A 24,732-nucleotide genomic window follows, 5' to 3' on the forward strand; every position below is an offset into this window, starting at 1 on the left:
GGAGAACAGCTGTGTCTCTCCCCAGACTGGCTGGATCCATCCAGGAAGCTCTCCAATAAGCAGGATTGTGCCAGGTCCCTGTCTGTGCCCAGCTGAATACTGTGATAGTATTTTCAGAGGGTTATGCCCTTACACAGCCCTGCAGCCTTCTCCATATGATACAACCCCCTGCGATGATGCTATAGGAAACACAAGTATGGCAGGAAGAGCCTATGAATGTCTAAACAGGAAAAAACAGAGAACGTTATAAAAACTGTTGAAGTGTGTCAGGATCAAACTGGGCTCAATGAGGCCAGAAGGAAAACCGAGCCCCAAGTGTGGTCCTTATGCAGAGAAGGGGCAGGTCCTGTGCGTGGTTTCTATAGTGTGTTGGGACATCTGTGAGTGAGCAGATACCCATGTCTGTAGGACAAGTAGGGATCGCYCCAAGCTCTACGCAGTGTGCACGTGGTCAGCCTGCTCTAGCGGGCCCCAGCACGGCCAGTATCCGTGCAAGCACCAARATGCACACATTCACCAGTATGCACACAAGCCACTGTGGGCCAGCTGGATCCCGGAACAAGGATCCCAGTGTATCCTGACTCACYGCAACCATTGAAAAGAGAAAATAAAGTAAAATACTTTTACAGAATAATTTGGCCAATGTAAAAGAACCTTTCCATTTTTTTCTCTGTTCTTAAGGCAGTGTATCTTAATGTTTAATTGATTCAAACGGAGGTGTCACRTTACAATGTATTCAAGAACAGAAATTGCTCCACTTCTTTGTGTTACAACAGCATCCATATTCTGCAAGCACACTTACCTGGGTGTTTATTCTTATTGCTCCAATAGAAGGAATTTCATAATAATAACCTAAAATTTAGAACACAAATAATATCTTACTGTATGATGGTGCTAGGGTCTTCACTTTGAGGAAATTATTTTAGCTTTTAAATTCTAATTAAAATTATATGAAAACTATCATGCATATGAATAGGAGAATTTTTTATTACATGCCACAGCAATTCATGGCCACGTATGTTGGGTCACCGCGCCATATAGGTTAGGCTAGTTATTCTTAAGCAAAGACAATGTATAATGCGTTTCTTTTGTCTGCGCTTTTTTTTTTAAACTGAGATAATGTACTGAATTGTACTCCTGAATGCCCATTTGTTCTGAAGTACAACCATATTTAATGCCCATATTATAATACCCTGCAACAGCAACAATAATTTTACTCTGAATGCATATAGGAATACAACTATATCTATATAGTCAGCCACAATAATGAAGCTCGTAACATAAAAATATAAAGTACCGTGTGAAAAGAATGAAAAATTCTGGTATTTTTTCTAACAAAACATCAAAAAGTCTTCATTTAGCAATAATATCATTACATATTTATCTGAATTAAAACTATTGCTGATATGCACTAAAAAGACTTGAAGTTCTACTGCAAGTAGGACTGAAAAGACAGGTATAAAGCAATCCTGATCCTGGATCTGAGATCTAGTTTCAGCCAACATAAATTAGTAAGCCAAACCAGAAAAAAGTGGACTAGAGACATAAAAGTGCTGAGGTTAATCACTTACTTTGCCTTAAGCAACACTTGACTTGATAAAAATTAAACGTTTTGATTAAGGAAAAGTTAAATAAAGCTCAATCGGATATGCAAACCATCACATCAATTTTGGAAAGTTGAATATGACCACTTAGCCAGAAAAACAGGATGACATATAAGGTTATACTTTAAGCCAATTGTTCTTAACTTGTTCTCAAACAACAGAGTTTACACGCATGCTGTATTTTGAGATGCAGATATTTTATTTAAAACATGCTGTTCAAAACACAACACTTTCATTTTGTATAATTATCTGACAATACAATCTGCCGATCTTTTATGATCACAAAACGTATTTCTCACACAATAAATTTAGGAGTCAAAAGGGGAGTCTATTACACCTTTTTTATAATACAAAGTTTTGAATAAAGTAATAAAGTAAGCTTGTATACATACACACACACATATTTGGAAAGTTCATTCAAAAAATACAGTAAAACTAAAATCAAGCTGAAAAACCCGCAATATTTACAGGATATCTAAGCTATTTCCTATCCAAGCATAATCTCAAAGAACTGCACATTACCTTTATTTTCACAGGCCATCCACTGTATGGGTCCTTTGTCATAATTATGTTGACCAACAGAAAATGTGAACACACGTACCTACGCAAATTGAAAAAAATAATGCATATAACTCTACTACATGTCATTAATTCGCTGTTACTCTCAAATTAATGATACTTGGATATTTAATACATTTGAAAAGTAGAAGAAAACTATAAAATTCCCTTTTTATATCACACTAATAGATACATCAGTATTGTGATATTTTATGTATTCCTATTGAATATTTTGGTCCATGAAGCAGGAAAAGTCATAGGAGGAGCATTCTTTCATAAATCTTTGCTACTTTAAAGCTATTACATTGGTTATTCTCTATGAAGCATTTCCCTTTTTTTTTTTTTTGAACAGTGTTAATTACAGTGTCAGAGTTTAATTAAAGTACTTGACACTTACCAATGTTAGATGCAGGATTCAAAGCAATGTAAAATAAGATTTTTTAGGTTATAAAATGTTTTCAGGAAAAACATTTTCAAATAGTACTGAAAAGAAATTCTCATTTTGCTCTGCCTTTCAGCAAAGCCACTAAATCAGATCAAGAGAATTCTATGGAAGGACTTTCAGGTTTAAATTCTGATATTTACTAATGTTGTTTGTTTTGAAGCATTATTCTGTTCTGTTTGGCCAATGCAATTCCAATCTATCTCTGTAACTGAGGGATGTCCTGGTTCTAGAAGAATTCACAAAATTCTACCTAAGTTTTTGATAGAAACCAGAGTTTTCAGCTGAAATTATTTTCCATGCAATCTGTCTTATCTAAATGAGAAGAATAAAAACAAACAAAAGAGTAATTCTGTACACAGATTACGATTTCTATGAGATATACAGAAACATTACAAATGTTATGTTTCAGCTTCTGCTTGAACAATTTGCTCAGAAGCTGAACATTTCTATAAAGGATGGGAAAAATACTTTCCCACAAGATTTAATGAGCTCATTACTTTATTATCAAGTCCTTCATAAGAAACGGCAAATAAGAAATCAGACTACCTTTCTTCTTCAGGCATCTGTTTCCTTATGGACCTTCAGCTTTACCACTTCACTTTACAAAACATAGATCATAGTATAAAATCATGAATTCTTTTCTCTTTTGAATTTGATGACTATGTTGAAAATTAAAACATACTACACCTAATTTTCACACAGGCTATAACTGAGTAATAAGATAGTGTTTTCTTTGTGTAACATTCACAATGTGAAGTTGTAGACTTGCTTACTGACTGCTGTTTGGTTGACATGGTCAATTRTATTTTCATATATTTTTCATATTATTTTGATATTATCTAGCCTGTGCTAAGGTAGACCTTTATTTGTCAGATAAGTAAGCAAAATTGTGTGACAAAACTGGAGCTTATGTATTAACCAAGAGCTGCAGGAATAGCTCCAATCATCAGTCAGCAGCTAGTAATTGGTGGAACTTTATTAGTGTTGACCCCTATATGCAGGAAGGGCAAATAAAACTTGGTGCTGGATGTCATTTTCAATTAGCAACACCTTTTGATCTCCTTTATATGTACAAACCCTTTGTTTCTGCACCTAAAAGCTGAATTAATATAACTAATGTCTATTGCACTGGTTTCTCAGCTTACTGATCTTTTTTTTTTCTTTTTTCTTTCTTTTTTTTTTCTTTTTAATACAGGCAAAATTTGAAGTTCTACTAAAACTATGCCCTACAGGGTCCTTCCTGAGCAATCATTCAAGCCCAYTGCAGTTCTAGTTACATAAACAGCTAGGGGAATGATTGTACATGTGTGAGGTGGTAAAATTTCCCCCCTGTAGCTCATATGTATAGAGGCAGACCAAAAAAAACCCTTCTGTTACCTTGAAAATATCAGTATTGATAGTGGTTACGTGATGTCAGCTGATATGTCTGTATCTCCTTTGCTTTTTTATTGCTGTATCACCTTGTAAATTCAAGTCAGATTTGCCATCCCCCATTTGTCCTTGACCTCTTCCACAAAGTGTCAGCTATAACCTTTCTAATGCATTGCTCTGTTTCTATTTAATCACTGTACATTTTTTCCAAGTTGAATATCCCGGTGTTATGTTCTATCAACACCTCTCAACTCACAAGGTCTCTATTACATTTCTGATCTTTTCAGGACTCACAACTGTTATAGCTTAGTGTCTACTAAACACTTCCTTCAAATTATATCCTTCTTCAAGATGATAGTGAAATAAGACCAAAACCCACTAAAAAGACCTACTAAAATAGCTGAGTGACTTGATGTCTCTTTTAGCAAGATTAAAAGTGGCTAATTAAGTAAATAAGAAATAGTCATAGAGGTGTGCTTGTATGCGTACAAAACCCATGAGTCAATTAGACAGGACTGTCTAGTATTTGATCTCAAATGTAAGAATGAATCACTGTGTTAAACTCAAGYTGTGAAATGGTATGTAATTAGGGAAAAGAAACAGCATGTAGAACCTGCAGCTAATCTACAAAGAATCTAGAATTTAAATTATTGACAACAAGTACAGGACAATACATCTGATTTACTGTAATTAACAGAGATAAAGAACTGCCATGTATATTGSAGTTTTTAATTGTTACTTGTCTTGGCAAAAGGGGGGTACGCTCAGAAGAGTTTTGTTTTTCCCGCTGTCTGCTCTGGAATTGAGTAGAATGACGGAACAGCTGGAAAAATGAGTCAGCAAGTCAAATTAAACCAGCCAGTTTTAGCAAAAAGCATGTTCTGTGCTAACCTTTTTTTTGTGATAGGATCCAAAGTCAGCCAAGAAAGTGAGGTGAATCTGCCTGTATCTTTTCTTATAGAGAGCTYTCCAAGGATGAATCCCACAGTTTTATGACTATGAAAATATCACTATAAATCTTTTTCAACCATTGCGCAAAAAACAAACAAACAAAAAACTTACTGAGTCAAAAACTGAGCTCAGAAAATCATACAGTATCTCAGTTGTTCTGATGACACACAGAAGTGACGCAGTAGATGATGACCAATTTCAGAATATTTTAATTAGACCATTATAACTGAAAGTAAAGATCCAGAGATAATCTCTTTTACTATTGACCAAGAGAAGTTGCAATATACAAGAAAAAAATCAGTAATTCCAGCATGATTCTGGGAAATATTTTTTCAATTAATATTTTTAAATATATTATGGAATATGGTGAAAAATTGCATTGGTTTGTTTTTCCTAGGCCCACTCAAAAAAAAAAAAAAAAAAAAAGGAGGACAATATACCAATTAAGTTTATTTTTCTGGAAAAAATCACAAAACTTCTCTTTTGCATCCCATTATGCATTCCACCATCCAAATCCCTTGCAAGTATATCTTTCCAAACCACTTAATCATTTTGGTATTTTTTTATTGTAGGTCAGGGAAATGTTATGTGGTTTTCAAACTGCCACCATTAAACTTCTGAATGCATGTGTTTCCTTACTGTGTTTACATCTGTGGGCATATCTCCCTAAGTGGAAGGGGAAAAAAAAAAAAAAAAAAGAGTTGAAGAAAGCTCCAGGTTCTGTTCTGAACTAGCTGAGACCAGCAGGCAATTATGACCAGTCTGAATTGAGGACATACATAACTTCGGATGGGTGATTTAAAAACCCTACACGCTAATTAAGAAACCGTCTCAAATTGCCACTGAGAAGCATCAGCTGCAGAGTTTCATCTGAGTTCTGGTCCACACTCTTGTCCTAARGTGCTGGAGTCAGGACTTCAAGGGGACCAGTCCCAAGCCATTTASGTTATATCTATAAAAGTAAAGCAGCTTTGTTTTACTAGTAAGGAGAGGGATAAGAGAGATAAAAGTTCTGTGTTTACCAGAAGGCCTGAGACTCAAAGTGACGTGCTAGAGGGAACTTTTAGGGTCTGTTAGGCTATGTCTAGGCAGTAAATAAAATGAGACATAATCCCTTATTTCTCAGCCCCAGAGGGCAAGTGGCGCAGCACGGCTCACAGCTCCACAGCTAATTTATCTTGCCGTCCTCCCTCCCCGTCCCACCCCCGCACTGGGTGGTCTCACGTATAACTTCTGAGAACAGCTCATGCAACCCCCGATCTGAAGCAGGAYATTGTCCAGAAATGCTGAGGGCCAAGGACAAGAATCAAACCACCGAGTCTGCTACCAATTACACGGTATGGAGAACTGCAGCCACTTCTCCAGCCTGCACCCCGGCCCTCCACAGCTTGGTAGCATGGACACGGCTGTGTGAGTCACTCCTCAGACATGATGCTTCAAGGGTTTCTTGTGAAGGACACAAGGGAGTTTGTCCTTTCCAAAATGACCTTGACAGTGGCACCTCTAACCTTCTAAATGAGAGTTTAATAGTGAGACAAAAGGTATCTGAGTTCACATCTCCTAGTTTAAGCAAATTCATAATCTCTGAATACAAGGCTCAATGAAATTTAGCATTTAACTAGGAGGTAGGACACTCAGGTTCTTCTCCATGACTCTAGGGCTGTTTATGCATTTTGCACTTACCAGTAATTGGACAAAATACTGAGATAATCTTAGGAATAGAGTATAAAACTGATTCAACTGCTAAGGTTGGGAAGTTTTAAAGCTCTATGGACAACACAGAACTCAAAACATAGAACTCAAATTTTATGTCATGTTAGGAAAATTTGAGATGAGAACAGGCATTGAGTGTGCCATTCTTCAGCGACACAATACACCAAAAGAATATACCATGTTTTATTTTTGATACTTAAATCTATATCTCCTTCTAATTTGGGTACTTTCCTAACATACATATAGACTTGGGATAAAAATAGCATGGGAAAGAGAATAAGATTGTAGCTCTCAAATGATAATATTTAGATGCAAAGGAAAATTGTAGGTTGGTTGTCTTTCAATTTATAGGCATAAAGAAAGAATAAAGGYTTGATAAAACATCAACTCAAATGTTTTCATAATTGACCCTTAATCTCAGATTCAGCAAGGTATTTAACCATGCGAGAAATCTCCTTGGAATCAGCGGAAAATTGCTTTAACTGAAACCTATGTTTAAAGACTAYTAGTGTAGATCCTTGAAGATACTTTTCTAGCCATTTATCCACAATGAATTACTCTTCCCACATTTTCTGAGTACTTGCAGTTTTCTCTATTGTTAATATCTCTTATTCACTATRATTTAATTTCAAACTTCAAACTCCAATGCCAACTTCTGAATTCATAGTCTAATTACAGTCTTTGCAATTATAGTCTAATATAGAAAAGAAATAAYGACACTCTAAACTCAGTTCATGTTACAGTCTGATGTTAATTCTAGCTTTAAAAAAAAAGAAAAGAAAGTTTGCTGCATGGCTGGAAATTTTTGGAGAATTTGAGATCCTCACCTGCTTTGGATATGACCCTAAATTATTCTGCTAACRTGGGTTCAAGAACTTTTGATGGCCCTAATATGTTGAGACAATACAYCCAAGAACAATGATGTGAGGTGTAATTATATGCAACTGCTGCACAAAAATGAACTAAAGATTATACCTGAGTCTTTACAACCCATGAACACAATGAAAGTTATGTTCTTTGAAGAAGTTTCTGAAGCGAATCCTCTTCATTTTTTAAATGCATTTTGAGGACTGTGAAATATTTTAGAAATGAAAAAAAATATATCTTTGTCCAGCTTTTTTTATTGCCCTAAATGCATGTAAATGGGGATATTTTCTATTATATAGGTTGAAAACACTATTATAGTGTAACAAATTGAGGATTTTCCCAATTTACTCTTTCACAGAACTTAAAAAAAGAAAAAAAAGAAAAAGACAAAAAAAAAAAGAAAGTTTCTGTAATACAGACTCTTATTACATCTTATCAGTGCCACCTTGTGGAACTGCAGCTCCTCATTGCCGAGGCACAAAAGGACTAGCACAGGATGCCTCTCCCTGTCGGGGGACCTTACTCATGTAGGGCTAAAAGTATGAGAGAAAACACCCTGCTGGTACCTATTAATCTACCTCTGTTGAATTGTGGATAATTAAATTGATAAGATAACWCAGGAATATTATATGACAATAAGGTTGCTATGCCCTCTGTATGCATAGTCTGCCTATATGAGTTGAAGTTTTTAATCTCACTGTTTTCCAGAGATAGGTACGAATCAATTCTGTCACATTATATGGTGTGGATCTCAAGAACAGAGATAAGGAAGAGAAAAGTTCGGCTTTCAAAAAGTCTACACTACCAAAAATCAGGCCTMAAGAGCAACCCCCACAGCACAGCCCACCCATAGACAAGCTGAACTATTGCTTCTTCCCTCTCCCACTTTGCYTGCTGCCCCTGCAAGGAGTCCTAGCAGGTTTCCTTGCCTCGGACTGCACCATTTGGCAGAGGTGGAAAAACCTCCCAGGGGACATGCTAGCAGGTAAGCAGACAAATGACTGTCCAAGTCCACGCCTTGGCTCTCTAATTTACTAGCATAGATGGTGCCATAAGACACTTACACTAACAGATGATGTCTCCAGTAGTGTGTAATGCATTGGCTTTATGTTTAGCACATCCTGGTAAAAGGCAGAGATATATTTTATCTAGGAGATCCCTAAATTCCCCTAGACTTCTGTGCTATTATCCCTCCTTCAGATGAAGAAATTACATGAAGAAATTATGCTATCTTCTTCCTAACAGTTCAGCCAGTGAAGCTTTTTGTTTGACTTCCCGAGTTCTATTTACTCGCCSGATTTGCTTCCTTCTTTGGTTATGTTAATAGTAAAATTTCTTTGTAGAAATTAAAACCAAACAAATTCCTCCTTTCCCTGAGCCAATTCTCCCTGGCATTCAGGATTTATCATTGCCTCCAAATAAACTAAAAACATTTTAAGGGGAGTTCCTTGCAAATTTGGTGGCCCAGGTCTGTAACAAAGCAGTTGACAAAGCAAATTGATTTGCGCTCCATCCCTTCCCCTCCATATTCTCTCCGCTTAAAAGACTTTTCAATTCATAACCAGGACTAGGATAATCCATAATCCATGACTAGGATGGCAAACAAGCCCCATAGCCTGCTTTAAAGTTTCCTAAGAAAAAGCCATATGCCCAGCTAGGGATCCTAATGTAGGTGAACTAGGATTTGTCATTCTTCTGTGTTACATATTAAAAGCATTTTAAGCTTAAAAGCATAGGTCAAATCAACATTTGGAGGCAGGTAACCATTTGGAAATGACTAGAYTAGTTATATAGACAATTACTGTTCATGTTGTGGCACTATACCTTCTCTTTTTTGGTCTTAAAAGCCCTGGGAAATAAAAATTACAAATACCAGCTAAGAATTTAAYGGAATTTTATTCAGTTCCATTGAATATATTCTGTCTTTAAAAGGTGAGCGTTTCAAACCCTATTTTTCACCAGGTACTACACAATGACTGTTTTGTTATTCATGCAAACGTTCTCTCTTTGCAAARAGTGCCCTACGCCCTTTGTATCACTTATTCTCTCTTTTCTACTCTCATTACTCGATTTCTGACAGTGTGGAAAACACTGACTGAAACTAAATGGTTCAAARTGCCAAAAAGTCTTATTAGAAGGAGAAAGAGTATGGGGGGAAAGGGAAGGGCTCTCGGAAACTTTCATTTCCCAGCAGAAACCTTTTACAGGAAATTTTCCTCCCTGGAATTATCGGTTACACAAAGGTCAAGTCTAATTTTACAATGGATAGATCTTCACAGAGTAGCAGAAACATGACTTTAAGGGACATGAAAAGCTATGAGAAGTTCTGAGGGAAGGGACTGACTGAGCTTGAGAAGGGCTACTCCAACCAAACAGGTGAGGGCACTTTCCCCTTGCCCACACCCCGTTTCCTGGAGATTTCCCTGGGMACAGAACAGCATCCTAGCATGACCTCAAGAAAGGGAGATGTAAGGAGGAAACAGCCTCAAGTTCAGCYGTCTTTCCCTTTCTATTTTATTTTATTTTAGGGAAAATGACCGTGACTGTTGCGTAGCGCTGGGACCTGGCCACCGCCCCATCGTCCCGCGCTGCTCCGGGCACGGTGCCCGCCGTCAGCACCCGGCACACCTCCCGGCGGCACGTGAATGTACGGGWATCATCCACCTACGGGTGGCTTAAAGGTAATGCTATCAGTCATGTCACAGCTCCTTCCCACGCCCAACGATACTTTTTTCTTTTTTTTTCATTTCTTCTGTTATCAGCTTAATAAACTTAAATATCTGGAAAAAAAATTACTGAAAAGAATAGAACTGAACTACACGCAATGCATAGGTAAAGCCACCCCGTACTTTGCTGTGAGGGTTGTTTATAGCCCTGACGTATTTAACGGTTTGTAACATGAAGAGCTGAAMTTTTAGGTGACAAGATATAGAAGCCATATTTCAGTCCACTACGACGTCAAGTAACTGAATCTCGATCTTCCATTAAAGTTATTCTATTCTGTATAGTCTATTTCTGTATAGCCAAAAAATTAAAGATTGTAACTCTGTGGTTCCCCGGGCATAAGAAAGTAAGGAAACATATAAAAGCAAGTTTGAGCTTTTTCTTCGGGACCCGTCAGGATTTTGAATCTGAGATTTCATAGTCTAAGTGAGCTAGAGTATTTTCTTTTTGTTTCTCACCAGRATATCTATCCTTTGCCTTACAGGTGATTTTTTTCCTGGACAAAACTGAAATATTTTGGCAAAGTATTGTATTGTACAAGAGTAAAAGTTAGAAAGAAATATTTGGAAAATGTTTGTAAACTGCCTTATCTTCACCAGTTTGCAGTATTCTATGTGCATGAGCTGAAAAGTTAGTAACATCACTGAAAAAAACATTCTTTCAAATAGTACCACCTTTCTGTTGACATTTCTAGTTTGTATGAGTGAACAGATCCTTAATTTGCCTCAGTATATTATTACCTATTAAGCACGGGGGGACAAATATTACTTCATCAGTGAGAGAAAGGAGGGTTAAATCAGACACCAAACAATCTATTGAAAAACAAAAGTTGAATTGTGATCCAGTACTAAGCATTTAAATATTAAATCCAAGAAAAAAGTTTGCACCTCTTTAATTTTACTTTCTTGTAGTGCTGTTCCAGTTCTCTCCCTCCCTTTCTGACTTTTTTCTTAATCTACGTACATATTTGTGTTGTCTCCACTTCAATTATGTTGAAGTTAAAAACTATTCTTTTCCTCATTTTTCCCCATTTACTTAAAACATCCTGTACACTTCTGATATTAATATATTGTCTTCCACCACTTTGATTCAAGGCCTTCTAAATTACACATAGTATTTCTTATTTTCAGTAAGATTTCTCGCACAGTGCTTCCCCATCTCAGGTACTGATGCGCTCTCCTTCTTATGAAATGCAGCTCGTACCACCTCTGAAACAATATGTAATAGTTCACGCTTAAGTTGCACGAGGTTCCTGCTTGCTTAAGTGAACGCTGCTGAACACCTACACTTCTGCTGTCTCATTTCCCATTTCATATGCCTTTCCTAGGTCACACTGCCTGAATATATAAACACATCTTTCTTATTGTCCCAATGGAATGTAACTTTCATTGTTGGGTTTTTCATTTCCTTCTGAACCTGTTGCCTGCTTACGCTGCTAAGGTATGCACCTTGGTGCTACCACCTGCCTCAGCTGTGCCACTATTCGCTTGCTTCCTGCAGAGATTCCCACTCTGTAACTTCTTCCTTTGAGCCCCAGTATAAAGTCTCCTACAGATTTCTCTCTGTTTTTCCCCAGTACTCTGACAACTCTTCTCATTCAAATATGTCCCATCCCACCTTCAGAAAGAAGAGACCTAGTTCTCAACATCTGTCTGCCTGTTAGTTCAGTTGGCCTTTAGAAACTCAGAATTCCATCAAGTTTTACGGTCTAACAGATCTCTCTCTCTCTCTTTTTTTTTAATACATCACATTTAGTTGTACTAGGTTGGTATCACACATGACTAAMTCTACTAATTGGACAAATTCTATACTTTCTCCCCATAAATTTKCAGCTTCATGCCAATGGTATAAGGTTAATCCTTCTAAAATTCAAAGTCAATATAGAAGCATTAGAATTGTGATCCAYGTAGATTTAATGAAAAGAATCTTTTATTCATCATAATCACACTCATTTTTTCTTGTGTTTTGCTTCTTTACCTACAGAAAACAATTATTAACTTTTAAATATTCTCCACACTTGTGTTTTTAATGAATGGTATTTCTGAGTCTCTCCTATACAGTTTTTATTACAAAACAACTTATATCTTCTCTGTCTACAGCTGCACTCATTACAGTCACTTCTTTGACATTTACTTATGACTTTTCYATCAATAAACTCCAGAAGCATATAAAAGTGGGGATCCAATGGTAAAGTTTCAGTTAGATAAGTTCATGCTGATAAAACAACATGATGGGAGACAAGAGAATTCACAAATGGAATTCACCTTGGAATATGTCAGCAACAATTTCCTGCTCTATAAATGGTAAAAATTGATAAATTTGTTTCTGAATTCTAAGGAAGAATTAATTGAAAATTTGGAGAGGAAAAAGCTAACATGGGGCAAAAAGCGAGAAGTGGTTTTTATTTTGAGGAAAGAAAGGCGTGACAGTAGTAAAACAAGATTTCCAAAAGACAGACCTGAGCAAACTCAGAGAACTAGCTAGTTGGGGCTCTTGGGAAGATGATCTGAAGAATAAAGGATTTAAAGAAAGCTGGCAATCATGAAAAGAAATACATTAAACATACAAGAGAAAACTGCCTAATGCAATGTAAGTTGAAAAATCTTAGAAAAGAAAATCAAATGCATGAACTAAAATTTAAGGATACCTATAAAAAGCAGCAGTATAGGGGAAAAATCAAAGCAAAGTACAAATATGGTGCAATAATATGATGCTGTTCAAAATAGGCAAATTATATTCTATGATCTATTTACCTAAGTTCTGTATGAAGATAAATCACAGAAAATAGTCTATTCTCTTGACACCATTCAAGTTTCATCTGTAATTGTTCCAAAGTGTGTTTTAGTGTGTTATATACAATTGAAGAGGGCAAAAAGAATGAAAAGAATTTAAGRTGTATTTTATGAGAATCTGAAAGAAAGAAGTTTGTTTAGTTGAAAAGACAAAGYCTGGGAGAAAGAACAAGGGTAACAACATAAGAATGATCTCATAAAACGTACAAGGAAATTATGATAAGAATTAATTTTTCTCTTTGCTACAAAAAAAAAGGAAAAACAAACAAACAAACAAAACTATATGCTTATTTTGCCGTAAGATATTTTAGGGAAAGCTTTCTAAACAGGTAGATGGTGAAACAGGAAAACCTAAATACCCAAGAAAACTGTGGAACTGAAYACTTTAAAGAAGGAATTATGCAAACATCATCAGAGGTAGCCTAGGTATTAAATTGCTCATGCTCATTGAAGAAAGTCCCTATCCTATTCTTTAATTACAGAAGGATACAACCAGCTCCCACTGCAATCATAAATTCACAATAATGAGCCTAARGTTAGTATGCGGGAAGACTGACACTGAAGCTATCTTCTGAGCTCTAACCTCAGCCAGCTTTGCCATAGGAACATTTTGTTGGTATAAATAAGTAAAATACAGTTTGACTTTCTGTTTTCATTCCCAAACAAATATAATTAACTTTYTATATTAAGTGTATCCTATTCCTACTGCCTTGTTTAATCAATTTATGCCACCTGCAGCAATGACCTGCATGTGAGACCTTGAATCAATCACCATTAATGAAGTGGTTTGGAACTGAAGACCAATAAAAAAACATCAAATAGTCCCCTCCATGTCAAATTTAAAYGAAACAAGCTTTCACTTAGGTTTTTATGTATGTATGATTCTAATATGGCTGATAAGATTATTTTTCAGCAAAACTATATTAAAATATTTATTAGGCTTCTGTAGTTCTCACCGCCACCATGTGGATTTTATCTTGCACAGCATATAAAAATGCCACATGGTATCCTGTACGAGCTCACACAGATAAGGAAACAGTAGCATGAACAGAAATTCAGTATCAGCACAGGGCACCCTGTGGACACAGGCGTGAAAAGGCCCTTGTGCGTGCCAATCTTCTCCCCAAAATAATCGCTCAGCTGCCCCCCGATCTAGCTACTGTGCCTCCTCAGTCTCTGTCGTCCAGCTTTTTTTCAATGGGTGAAAAAGAGACAAGAAATATAATAAATGTAAGTCCTTTATGCCAGCCTTTAAGAAATAATTTATAAAAGACAGTATGTTCTAAAGGTAAAGGGGTCAGCCAGGAGACAGCCTGGGAAAGGCTGTGCCAGATTGGTCTAACCCAACAGATTTGCCAGAGCATAGGCATGTGGTGGAGATTTATCTTGGGAGAAGACTGCTAAAAAGACTATATACAAATATTTTTTTGGGGAAAAAAAAGTATCCTAAAAATCACTGAACACTGATTCCCCACTGAGGAAGAGGATTTCACAGACTGCRAGGTAACTGTGGCTCACAATTTTGATTTATGGGCAAAAAATGGATGCTTAATGTCATATCTGAAAAAAAAATGGTATTGCCTAGATTTACACATGCAGGACCTCAAGCAGTTCAGTGCTGTGTAACTGGACTACTGAAGTATTTTTGGACAATGAGTGCCACAGGAGGAAAACTGCTGATATGGAATATTTGAACTCATGAATCTAATGGCATTAACCTATGTCAGGAACCCAGATACTAGGAGAGCGGATAAATTGCAAGCCCTTCACTAAGTAAGTGGAGCTAAACAAGAAATAAAAACTAATTTGCCTTAAGATTAAGATATGCCTGCAGTGAGTACTCTATTAACAGTTTGCACTTTTACTTTGGGGGGGGGGGGGAAGATTGCAAAATTTCTGATTACTGACCCAGATTTCACACAGAATATTTTAACTTTTCCAGTTCTGAGTATAACAGCACATACAATGAATTAAAGTTAGTATCTGGAAGATGACACACTTCTAAGACAGAAGTGCTTACAGAATGAAAGCCTTCAGTYTGACTGAAGAGAAAACAAGCTGAATAAAATAATGACAATAATGGGCACATTGCAAAAGCTGCTTTTGGTCTGAGTAATTATTTTTGCCCTGTCTTTTTTTTCCCGCTAGCTCTTTAGAATAAAGGTAGATGCTTCCAAAAATATGATGTATATATTTTTTTGTTTTTAAATAGGCCTTCTCCTGCATTGAGGAGAGGAAGGCATTGTAGCCTGACAAGATACATTATTTATGCTGCTGTTGTCCATCYGACAACCATAAACTGGTTCCATTTCTAGAAGACTATCTGAAATTGGAGGGGAAACAATTCTGAGTGATCTTCCTCTGCAGTTACCATACATACTTAGCTTTTTTTTCTAATCTACAAAGTAGCATTCTGTCAGAATAATTTTCTCCAAGGACCTAACAGTGAAAGGGCTAATCCAGGTATTGGTGCTGCTGAGCTTCGTGGTGGTAATACAACAAGGGTAACTGGCAATCTGGAGATTTTTCTTGCATAAGAGATCTATACCATTACGACATTACAATTCACCACAGAGGGTGATTGATCAGCAGAAATGAGAAATGTCCTTCCTGACAAAGACCACAGAAAGCTAATGAAAAGTAGAGAAGCCCAGAGAACAATCTAGTATTTAGAAAGCTTAAAAATTACCTTAAAATTTTTACAGTTACAGCTAGCAAACTGCATACACGTCATTCAGATATAAACCAGAATTTTGTTCATTTGAACCCTGAATTTCAATACTACAATSCTGTGTGGCAAGTCGCTCACACACAGAAATGCATGCACTGCTGGAGAACACTTGGACAGTTGTTAAGCACTAATAACAGTTGATATCAGTGTTGAGAAGGATGCTGTTGCTATTTCCAGCTCTATGAGTAAGTGTAGAAAGCTACATTTATTCAGACTGACATTGGCCAGAGTCCCATGGCTACCCCAAGTGGAAATGTCATGGGCTTTTCTAACGGTCATTTGTAGTTGAGATGAAAGCTTTCAGGCTTCTCCAGAATGACTCATATGCTGTGGCCCAGATTAACACATAGTGGCACAACTATCGCGTGTTAAGTCAACTTGGACTTGTACAAAAAAGAATTCAGACCTATAAACCCARTGGGGTTCCCTCTTTGGATACTAACAAGGGTGGGAATTTCTTTTAGCAGTAAGTTTTGCAAGTGCTTTCTCATATATCGTTCTTCTGATGTCCCACTCTGGAAGAGGCCATGACCACGCGTAACAGTTTARGTTTCACACGGGACCTGTACCCCTGTAAAAGGTCTTTGCACACTGCATACAAATATTTTTAATGGAACTGAGCTGTGAAAAACCTCCCCTATGTACCATTTCCTCTCAGATCATACTGTCAGCAAATGAGCTGGCATTAATCACTACAGATAATTCTGTGGGAACGYGATGGGTGATCTGCCTTAGGCTTCTCCATATACCTGCAACCAATCCGTTCGACCCCCACCAACCTCTGCCTCAACAGAAAACTTTCAAATAACCTAAAGTGCATGAGGGATGATTAAGGTCTCTTCCTACCCACATGAATTGAGCAATCCTTCAATATACCTATTTCAGGGTGTGCAATATGCCCCAAAGAGCAACCATAGCTGGTTTTCTATTTTTAACTTGAGGTCAAAATTCTCAGGATGGAGAGTGCCTACTGTGCCTACATTTCAATTAAATTTATATTGCTGTGTTCAGTGAAGTCATCTGCAGCATGAGTACAAATAAAACGAAAATTTATCGCCTTTGTTCCTGAAATTAACCATGTGCATGGTATTTCACACATCTAGTGCAACAACCCCAAATGCCACCATAAAGGTAAATATGCCAATTTTTAAATATCACGCATGGCATGTACTTGCAATCTGTAACAATAAAAGCTGGCTTTATTAAGGGACAAAGGCATACAAAGGTGAGACACAATTGTGACTTTCAACTTCAAACAGATGAAGTTGAAAAACTAGAAATATTCCTCCTCAAAATATCGTTATATCGGTTTTACAAAAATCTTCACATTCAAAGGGATGAAACCCACTAATTTAACAGGACAAATTTCCTGCCTTTCTTTTCTAGGCTATTCTTTCGATTTTTAGGTTTTGGTTTTTTTTAATTGTTTATTGTATTCTTTCACTTCTCACCTTGAAGGTTGCACTAAGGGCACCATAAACAAGTGTAACTAAGTCCTGTTGTCTCGTTGAACAAAACTTATTTAATCCTCTTTCATGCCAATGAACTACAAAGTAACTGACATGAACAACATATTTTGAGAGCTGAAGCAATTTTACATCAGGGAGATGAAAACAAGGATTAATAGATTTGAATGGATGGTCTTCACTTTGAACTCAAAAGAAAAATAAATGTAAATTTATGATATAGTGTATATAGGATGGGAAGTGACTGACTGTGACACAGGAAGATAATAAAGATTCATCTTTTATATACTGTATGCAAAGCACAGAGAAAAGTGAACAAACAAATGCAGACCAGGCAGGAAAAGAGATTAATCAATCCACACTGAGACTACGAATTACTACAACTATAAAATACAGGAAACTCTTTTTAATACCTTACTAATGGTGAACAGTATCCCTACAAATAATTATAAAACTAGCCCTCKCACATTCAACAAGACTATTTGTGGAAAAAAAGTATAGCTAAACTGCAATAAAGACACCAGAATCTAAATCCCCATGTCTTTATGGTTCTTATCTCTTCCCCTACGAAAGCATCCTACTATGCAATCTAAGAAGGCAACATTACTGTTTGTGACTATTACTTCACAAAATTAGAAGTATACATTTATTTTCAATGTTAGAATAYGTCTGTCAATCATGTTATTATTATGCTCCACTGGATGAAATTAAGTTACACAGRGAGTTCCCCCTCAAGAAAGCATACATTTTAGCGTTCTAGAAYCAAGTGTATTCTTAACAGGTAAATCATGCTCACTAACATATTTTATATTAGTCTTATTTTCAAAAATACTAGAATGCTGTAAAAAATTGTCAGGGGGTTGTTATTGTAAGTTATAAAGCTTAATTTACTAATACTAAATGCTGGTTCACTATCATTAGGGATTTTTCCTTAAAAAAAAAAAAAAAAAAAAAAAAGGAAAGAAGAAAGAAAATTCATTTTTCTACCACAAATTCTCCTTCAAGAGCATAAGGATTTTTACTGATAGAAAACTATACGGTTTATTCAAGGAGTAAGTGAATGGTTCTTTAAAGTACACCTGCCAAAAACTTTCTCAGTATCCCTTGTTTTTACAAAGTCACCTTGAAGAAAAGCAATAAAGGATAGCATCAAGCAACTTAATACATTATTAGACAGGAACAAAAATGTAGATGCYTACTAAGATTTGTATTTTATTTATATATATAACTTAACCAAGCGCAGTAAGATTTCCATTACACTTAATTATATAAGAAGACAGGCTCAAACAAACAGAAACCCAAACAGTGAACATTATCACCCACACATCTGTTGCATACACTAAAAAGCCTAAACCTTCATTTGTTACAAGTAATAAGAAAGTAAGAGTGTGCTATGGAATAATAGTATGTAGAAAAGCAACCCAACTCTTAGCAGTGAAACTTTATGGTATTATAGGATAAAATAATCATGTTAAATTAATAAATCCCAAGTTCGTCTTGGTTCCCTGAATAATTGATTSACATTCATAATGCTGGTAAGGCTACAAATGTATTTTTTTCTTATAACTGGATATTTTACTATACTTTCCCCGTAACACAGAGAATAAAATGGAAAATAATAAGAAATGAATCATGCATCTTCCCCCTTATGCATAGCTTCCCTTTAGCTAATGGCACTCACTATAATAAAAGCTAAATAAAAGTTCAAATCTGAAGAGGAGTCTCTGMATGTATTTTCAGAATACAGCCATGTGTGCCGTACAGTGGGTTGCCATGTTTTCATGTCTTCCATCTAATTAATTATCAGTTTAAATAACACTTTCAGCTCAGACACAAAGGTTAACTGAACCCGGCCACATCATGCTCCCTGGAACACCAAGACGGAGCAGACACGGAGGGACTCTCCGCGGCCGCRGAGGGAGCTGCTGCTGGAGACGGAAATTGTGTCTTGCATTCTTAGTTCCCCTTTCTAAGGGATTAATTCACGTATATGAGGACTTCCAACGAAATACTTCCACTGCTTTATAGATAAGCACCCATGGCAACTGCTTTAGTGTCTTGGTGAACTGTGATCTAACTGCTTTTGCGAAAAAAAGACAGCTACATGCACATCTCCAAACACTAGGAAAGGYAATTGCTCAGTTTTAATAAAAAGCCAGGTCATATTTAAGTTTCCTTTAAAAAGTAATAAATCTCCTAAGCATGTTTATCTACACCGAAACGTAGTAGGGGGCAATTCATAGAACTGTAGCTTATATCACATGCAGGCAAAACGTACACCCCCTGTCTATGCACTTCTGCGGCGGTAAGTATTCAAAAGTCAGATTGCAAGTTTGATTAAATTCAAAAATTAAAACAAAAACTGCACAGCTAATAAACCAATCTAATCTTAACAAGACCAGTCCAGTGATTGTTGTGTGAAACCAATAATTCTGGTTGAACTACAGAACAAATTTCAGTAATAGAAAGCTATCCTAGTCCTAGCTAAGATTTTTAAATGTATAATTACCCTCATAGGGAAATTTATAAAAGTTTTTTCTAGCCCACATATGTTCAGTCTCAGATTATAACCCCAAAATCAAGCTTTTATTTCATATATATATATATATATATATATATATATGTATATAAATATGTGTGTGTGTGTGTGTGTGTGTGTACATACTGTGTACGTGTACACACACACACACACACACACATATAGTCATTATGTTTCTACTTTTTGGTTGATAATGTAAGGATAATAATGAAACAAGAAGGCCATTAAAAAGTCTAATTCTTTACGGCTCACAGAGTGCTTTTGTACTACTTGGCACCAATGGGTCAGAAAGTATAAAATATTAAACAAATTTTATTATCTTTTCAGAGAAATGTTATATGTTGAGAAAGCTTTAAGTAGCCTAAGGTTCAACACTAATAGGTTTTTAGAAGTATGYTATACACCTACCAAAAATGTTTTTAATTCTAGTCTAAATTCTTGTTTGTGCTGCTGTGGGGTATTTATTATTACTATTATTATTATTTTAGTAAAATCTTCCAGGTATCACTTACTTTTTTGTCTTCATTATATTTGTGGAAAATTTCTTGTGCTCTTTCTTCACCACCATCCGTAAACAACATGATAATCTTATTGCAGTTAGCTCTAGAGACACTGTGCTGCAGGAGACACAAACAGAAGCATTTCTTATTTCAGGTACACAAAATAACAAGGGATATATTTGATGCCTTCCATATCAACCTGCTTCTGACTTTAACATTTTASGTAAAACTCCAGCCTCTTTGTGATCAGTGACAAAAATTCTAATCTTCTAGGATTTCATCCAGTAAGTCTTCCTCAAGACAGTTTTTCCAATTCTATATTTTGCCTCCATGTTACAGAGACGTTCTTGTTGTTCACTCTTGACCACTACAACACTGAACAAAAACCCAAACCAACCAAAAAAAAAAAAAATGTTTTTTCCGTTCCTTGAGAGTCAAAGACATCACATCTGAGATCTGGCCAAGGGCAGAGGGCTGCCCATCTAGTCTGTGCCACCTCCACCAGCATGCAGACCCATCAGGTCACCCYGCACATCCTCCCAAAACCTGCTCTGCGACACTGACGGAGGGCATCTGAAGGCTTTTATCCTCCTGTTCCCATCCTAACTATCTCTGTGAAAATTTGGGACCCTCTAACAAACTAACAAGTTCATTATACGAACTTGTTATATAGCATATGAAACACCTCCACTTTTTCTGCTAGACTCACAGAAACCATCAAACACAGTGAACTTAGAGGTGTTCTTGTGTTTACTCCTTTTGTTAATTTTCCTTAAGATCAGCTCAGTCTTCCTCTTCTGTAATGCCTTCATTTTTTTTTTCTTTTTTCTTCTCTGCAAGCGTCTTGCTTTTCTTTTTTTTTTTTTTTTTTCCCCCCCCCCTCCCCCCTTCATTTTTTTTTTTCTTTTTTCTTCTCTGCAAGCGTCTTGCTTACAAGTACCTAAGTCTCTCCCACTTTTGGAAAGAATCTTTATAATTAGATAGAATAAATGAGAGGATCCCACCTCTCTTAGTTAATTTTTATCCTACTCTCTGATTTGATTCCTTGTTTTTGCATCCTCAGAAAAGATTATCGAGCTAAGCCAGGCCCTCAAGCGCTACCCGATGCGCCTGAATGCAGGAACTCTGCGTTTTTACAACGCTGTCAGCAGGCTATAGCACATGAACTTTCTTTGCAAACATTATATTTGAGAGATGTTTTGTACTGTTAGTTCAGTATTAACTGAATATTTATTTAACTATTTGAAAATAAAAGAAATCTAAAGATTTTCTTACATGCAACAACAAATAAAAAAGCTTGAAATCAATACACTCCCTCCCATTGCACCAGCACTCTGTTTCATTTAGGAATAAATAATTTACGATCACTTTTTGCCTGTGAAACCTACAACATACTGCTTTAGACTGCAGTCTTTTTGATATTAAAAAAGTAATAAAAATAGAGCCGGATACTTCATAAATAAACTCACCCATATTTCTAGTGATTTAATATACAGGCCAAAATAAAATCAAGAGGGACACAAAGGCAGTGACATAGAAGGGACCAAAGCCTGCTTGTCTTATATAACTTTCTTATTGATTTTAAAAGGACAGCTATTATAAACAAAATTTGAACTTGATCTTTGGATGGATTAAAATGAATTAAACTAGGATTTTTCTAGTGGCTTACTCAGCACATGCTTAGAGAGCACCAGAAGAATGTAGTATTTTCCTCTCTATACCTCCTGGAATTTACAAGTTGGCTTTACTTGCATTGCACTGTTTAGATACTAAAGTGATGTCATGCAAAAAACAATCCAAAATTTTAGAATCTATACAGTATTACAAATCTGAAGATGAATAAACAAAATTTGCTTGATGTTCTCCACCACAAAAACTTTGCATCCTGGTGAAAGAACCTGTAACAGATCAGTTCCTAATGAGTGATCAAGCGAAGGCAGTATGGCCTTTACAACTGATTTTTTCCCCCTGCTTCCATAATGATAGAGAGACAGTGGTTAAGGGCTTGAATAGAAGAGATTTTGCAAAATCTGAGGCAGTAATTCCATCATTTTTCCAAAGAGTTTGCCCCACCACCTCAACAAATGTCTCTGCCCTCTTGGAACAGACCCAGTGGAAAAGAACAYACACACATGTATCAGCTTCCCAGTACAAAATCTCCAACCTGGCTTATTAGCTTAAGCCACAAAAGAATATGATTTGGAATTGAGCCTAAGTTCTTACTTTAGCTCTCTCTTGCATTTGATAAAAGTCATCTCTCTTTTTTTGATTTTGCTTTATTTTGTTTTTAAAGTAAGCAAGATATTATTCATTTTATGCTGTGCATAAAACTATTTTGTTTTTATACATGTTCCAYACCCTTTAAATTAACTTTTTGAGACGCAGGTCAGGACTATACTTCATGGCAGGAGACTTTAAGAATGTATTTTTCAGTGCCAGTTTCATGCAAGAAGTGGAAGTAAAGCAAGGCAAAAATGATTTCAGAAGAGATGATTTCAAGACCTTTATGGGAAATAAAACTTCCTGAATCACTGAAATCACTGAAGCTAAAATAGCATTATTTGCAAAGACATACTGAGTTAATATATCCCCCCCCAAAAAAAAAAAATGGGGGAAAAAACCCTAGAAATTATGGAATCCAGATTATGAATATGCACTTGAATTAGTATGCTAGCTATTATGCTAAGAAAACCCTGAGGTATCTATTTCCAYGCACCAATATACAGATGGCCTTTTTCCCCCCCCCCCCTTTTTTTTTCTGGTGCAAAGAAGATATTTCTTTGATATTGAGGAAAATTGTTTGAAATAGCTGTCACAACTGCTGGACCCAACCACGGTGGCCGGGCACCGCTCACAGGCTTGCCGAGGCCCTGCGAGACTAATCACGCCTCCGCTCTCAGGACAGGCGGACCCAGTCCCAACCACGAGGCTCGCTGCCAGGCGTGTTTCCACCATGCCAGCACCGCATTCAGTCCTGTGGAGCTGTGCGCTTCGAGGCTTCTGCCGTATTCAGCATTTCTCAGTACTGCCCGTGCAAAGTGAGTGTATATATTGGGACTGCACCTAATGTAAAACGTTACGGCAATCAAATATAAACCCTGTGAGGAGCCTGCTGTGTTTGGCAAAATTTCTTGTATCATCCTAGTTCCTTCTGCATAAGATGGAAACAGATGCCAAAAAAGGGGAATGGAGATCAAAAAAGCCAGTTCTTGAGCTCCTATTTGCAGTTTCACACAGCCATCAGTAGAGGGCACGCAATCATTTCCCCACCAAAGCCCTCTGCTAGGCAAAAGATTGATCCAGTGAGAAAATGTTTTGAAAATATTATATTTTCTTCTCCTCCACCAATATTTCCCAAGGTTACAAATTTGTCAGCAAGCTCCATGCCCAGGCTGTGCATGCAACGGCCGGAAAGCAGCCAGAACCTGCCTCTCCTCTGAGAGGCGTTATGGAAATAAAAAGAAGAACGCAAAAATGACAAACATCATGCTTATTAAGCTGGMTCCCTAGCTTCTGTAAATTGTTGTAACTTTATCCACATTAAGGTGAAAATCCGATCTGTAGTCTTTAAGAAGGCGAAACATAGAGATCTTTTTAAAACATACATAAACTATTCCAAAACGATGAGAATGGTGAGAAACGAATTTGTTCACAAATCTTAGGAACCCATCAGGTTGCTGAGGGGTCTGCAAGGAAGCAGCCCGTCGTTGGGGCATAATTTCTCGCTGAATAAAGGCAGTGTACTGTTTGTCACCCAGCTGGTTACCACTGCTGATGGAGGAGCACGCAGTGGCCATCTGGACATCAGAGGTCTACCACTGCGCTTTACAACCGGGAGAGGCACCTTTCATACTCACATTTAGCAGCTGTTCGAAAGCATAGCTAAAGCCTTTCTTATAATCAGTAATTCCTTTAGCAGAGATTTTATAGACTGCTTCTTTCAGCTTCTTCTTGTTCCTCACATTAGCTTGGACAAGATGATTAAAGCAACTCACATTCTGCGCGTTGTTGTTAAACTGCAAAATAAATAGAAAACAGCATTAAAGTCAGTGATGCACACTTCATCTATTTTTCTTTTCTGCGTACTTAGGCCCATGTTTCCTTGATCCGTGAGATAAAGAATGGGACACATGGATACTCATTTGCATGGCATGCAGGATGTTCACTAGCGTCTGCAGATTTCAAATTTGGGCAATAAATATAATAAAAGAAGACATTTGGTCCTTTACCCTTTGTTGTAAAAAAAACACAACAAAACTGTGGAAACTCCCACATGATAAAACTCCCCAAAACTTTGTTTCAAGAAACACAGAGTTAAGGGAAATAAAGCAAAAATGAGGGAAAATATTTATACTTTTTAACAGTAAAAAATGTTGGTTATATTATCAAATGACTTCCAGTTTGTATGTATTAATCTAGCYATAAGTCTGTTATTTTGCAATCAACCTCAATTGATCATAATCAGTTAGTA

The 24,732-nt window shown here is 36.7% G+C and overlaps 1 protein-coding gene across 1 annotated transcript in view; it reads right to left on the reverse strand.

Annotated features, from left to right (window-relative positions):
• The window catches only part of CACNA2D1 (calcium voltage-gated channel auxiliary subunit alpha2delta 1), a 337,698-nt gene that overhangs the window by 56,459 nt on the left and 256,507 nt on the right, over positions 1–24,732 (reverse strand). The window contains exons 10-13 of the mRNA XM_085298915.1: positions 24,119–24,277; positions 20,274–20,378; positions 2,127–2,205; positions 803–852 (exon numbers count right to left, since the gene is read on the reverse strand). Of these exons, the coding sequence (XP_085155041.1) occupies positions 803–852; positions 2,127–2,205; positions 20,274–20,378; positions 24,119–24,277 (393 nt within the window). The remainder of the gene's footprint in view (positions 1–802; positions 853–2,126; positions 2,206–20,273; positions 20,379–24,118; positions 24,278–24,732) is intronic.

Source organism: Rhea americana, unplaced genomic scaffold, assembly GCF_003343005.1.
Source record: "Rhea americana isolate MKP2758 unplaced genomic scaffold, rheAme1 scaffold_1, whole genome shotgun sequence".
NCBI lineage: Eukaryota > Metazoa > Chordata > Aves > Rheiformes > Rheidae > Rhea > Rhea americana.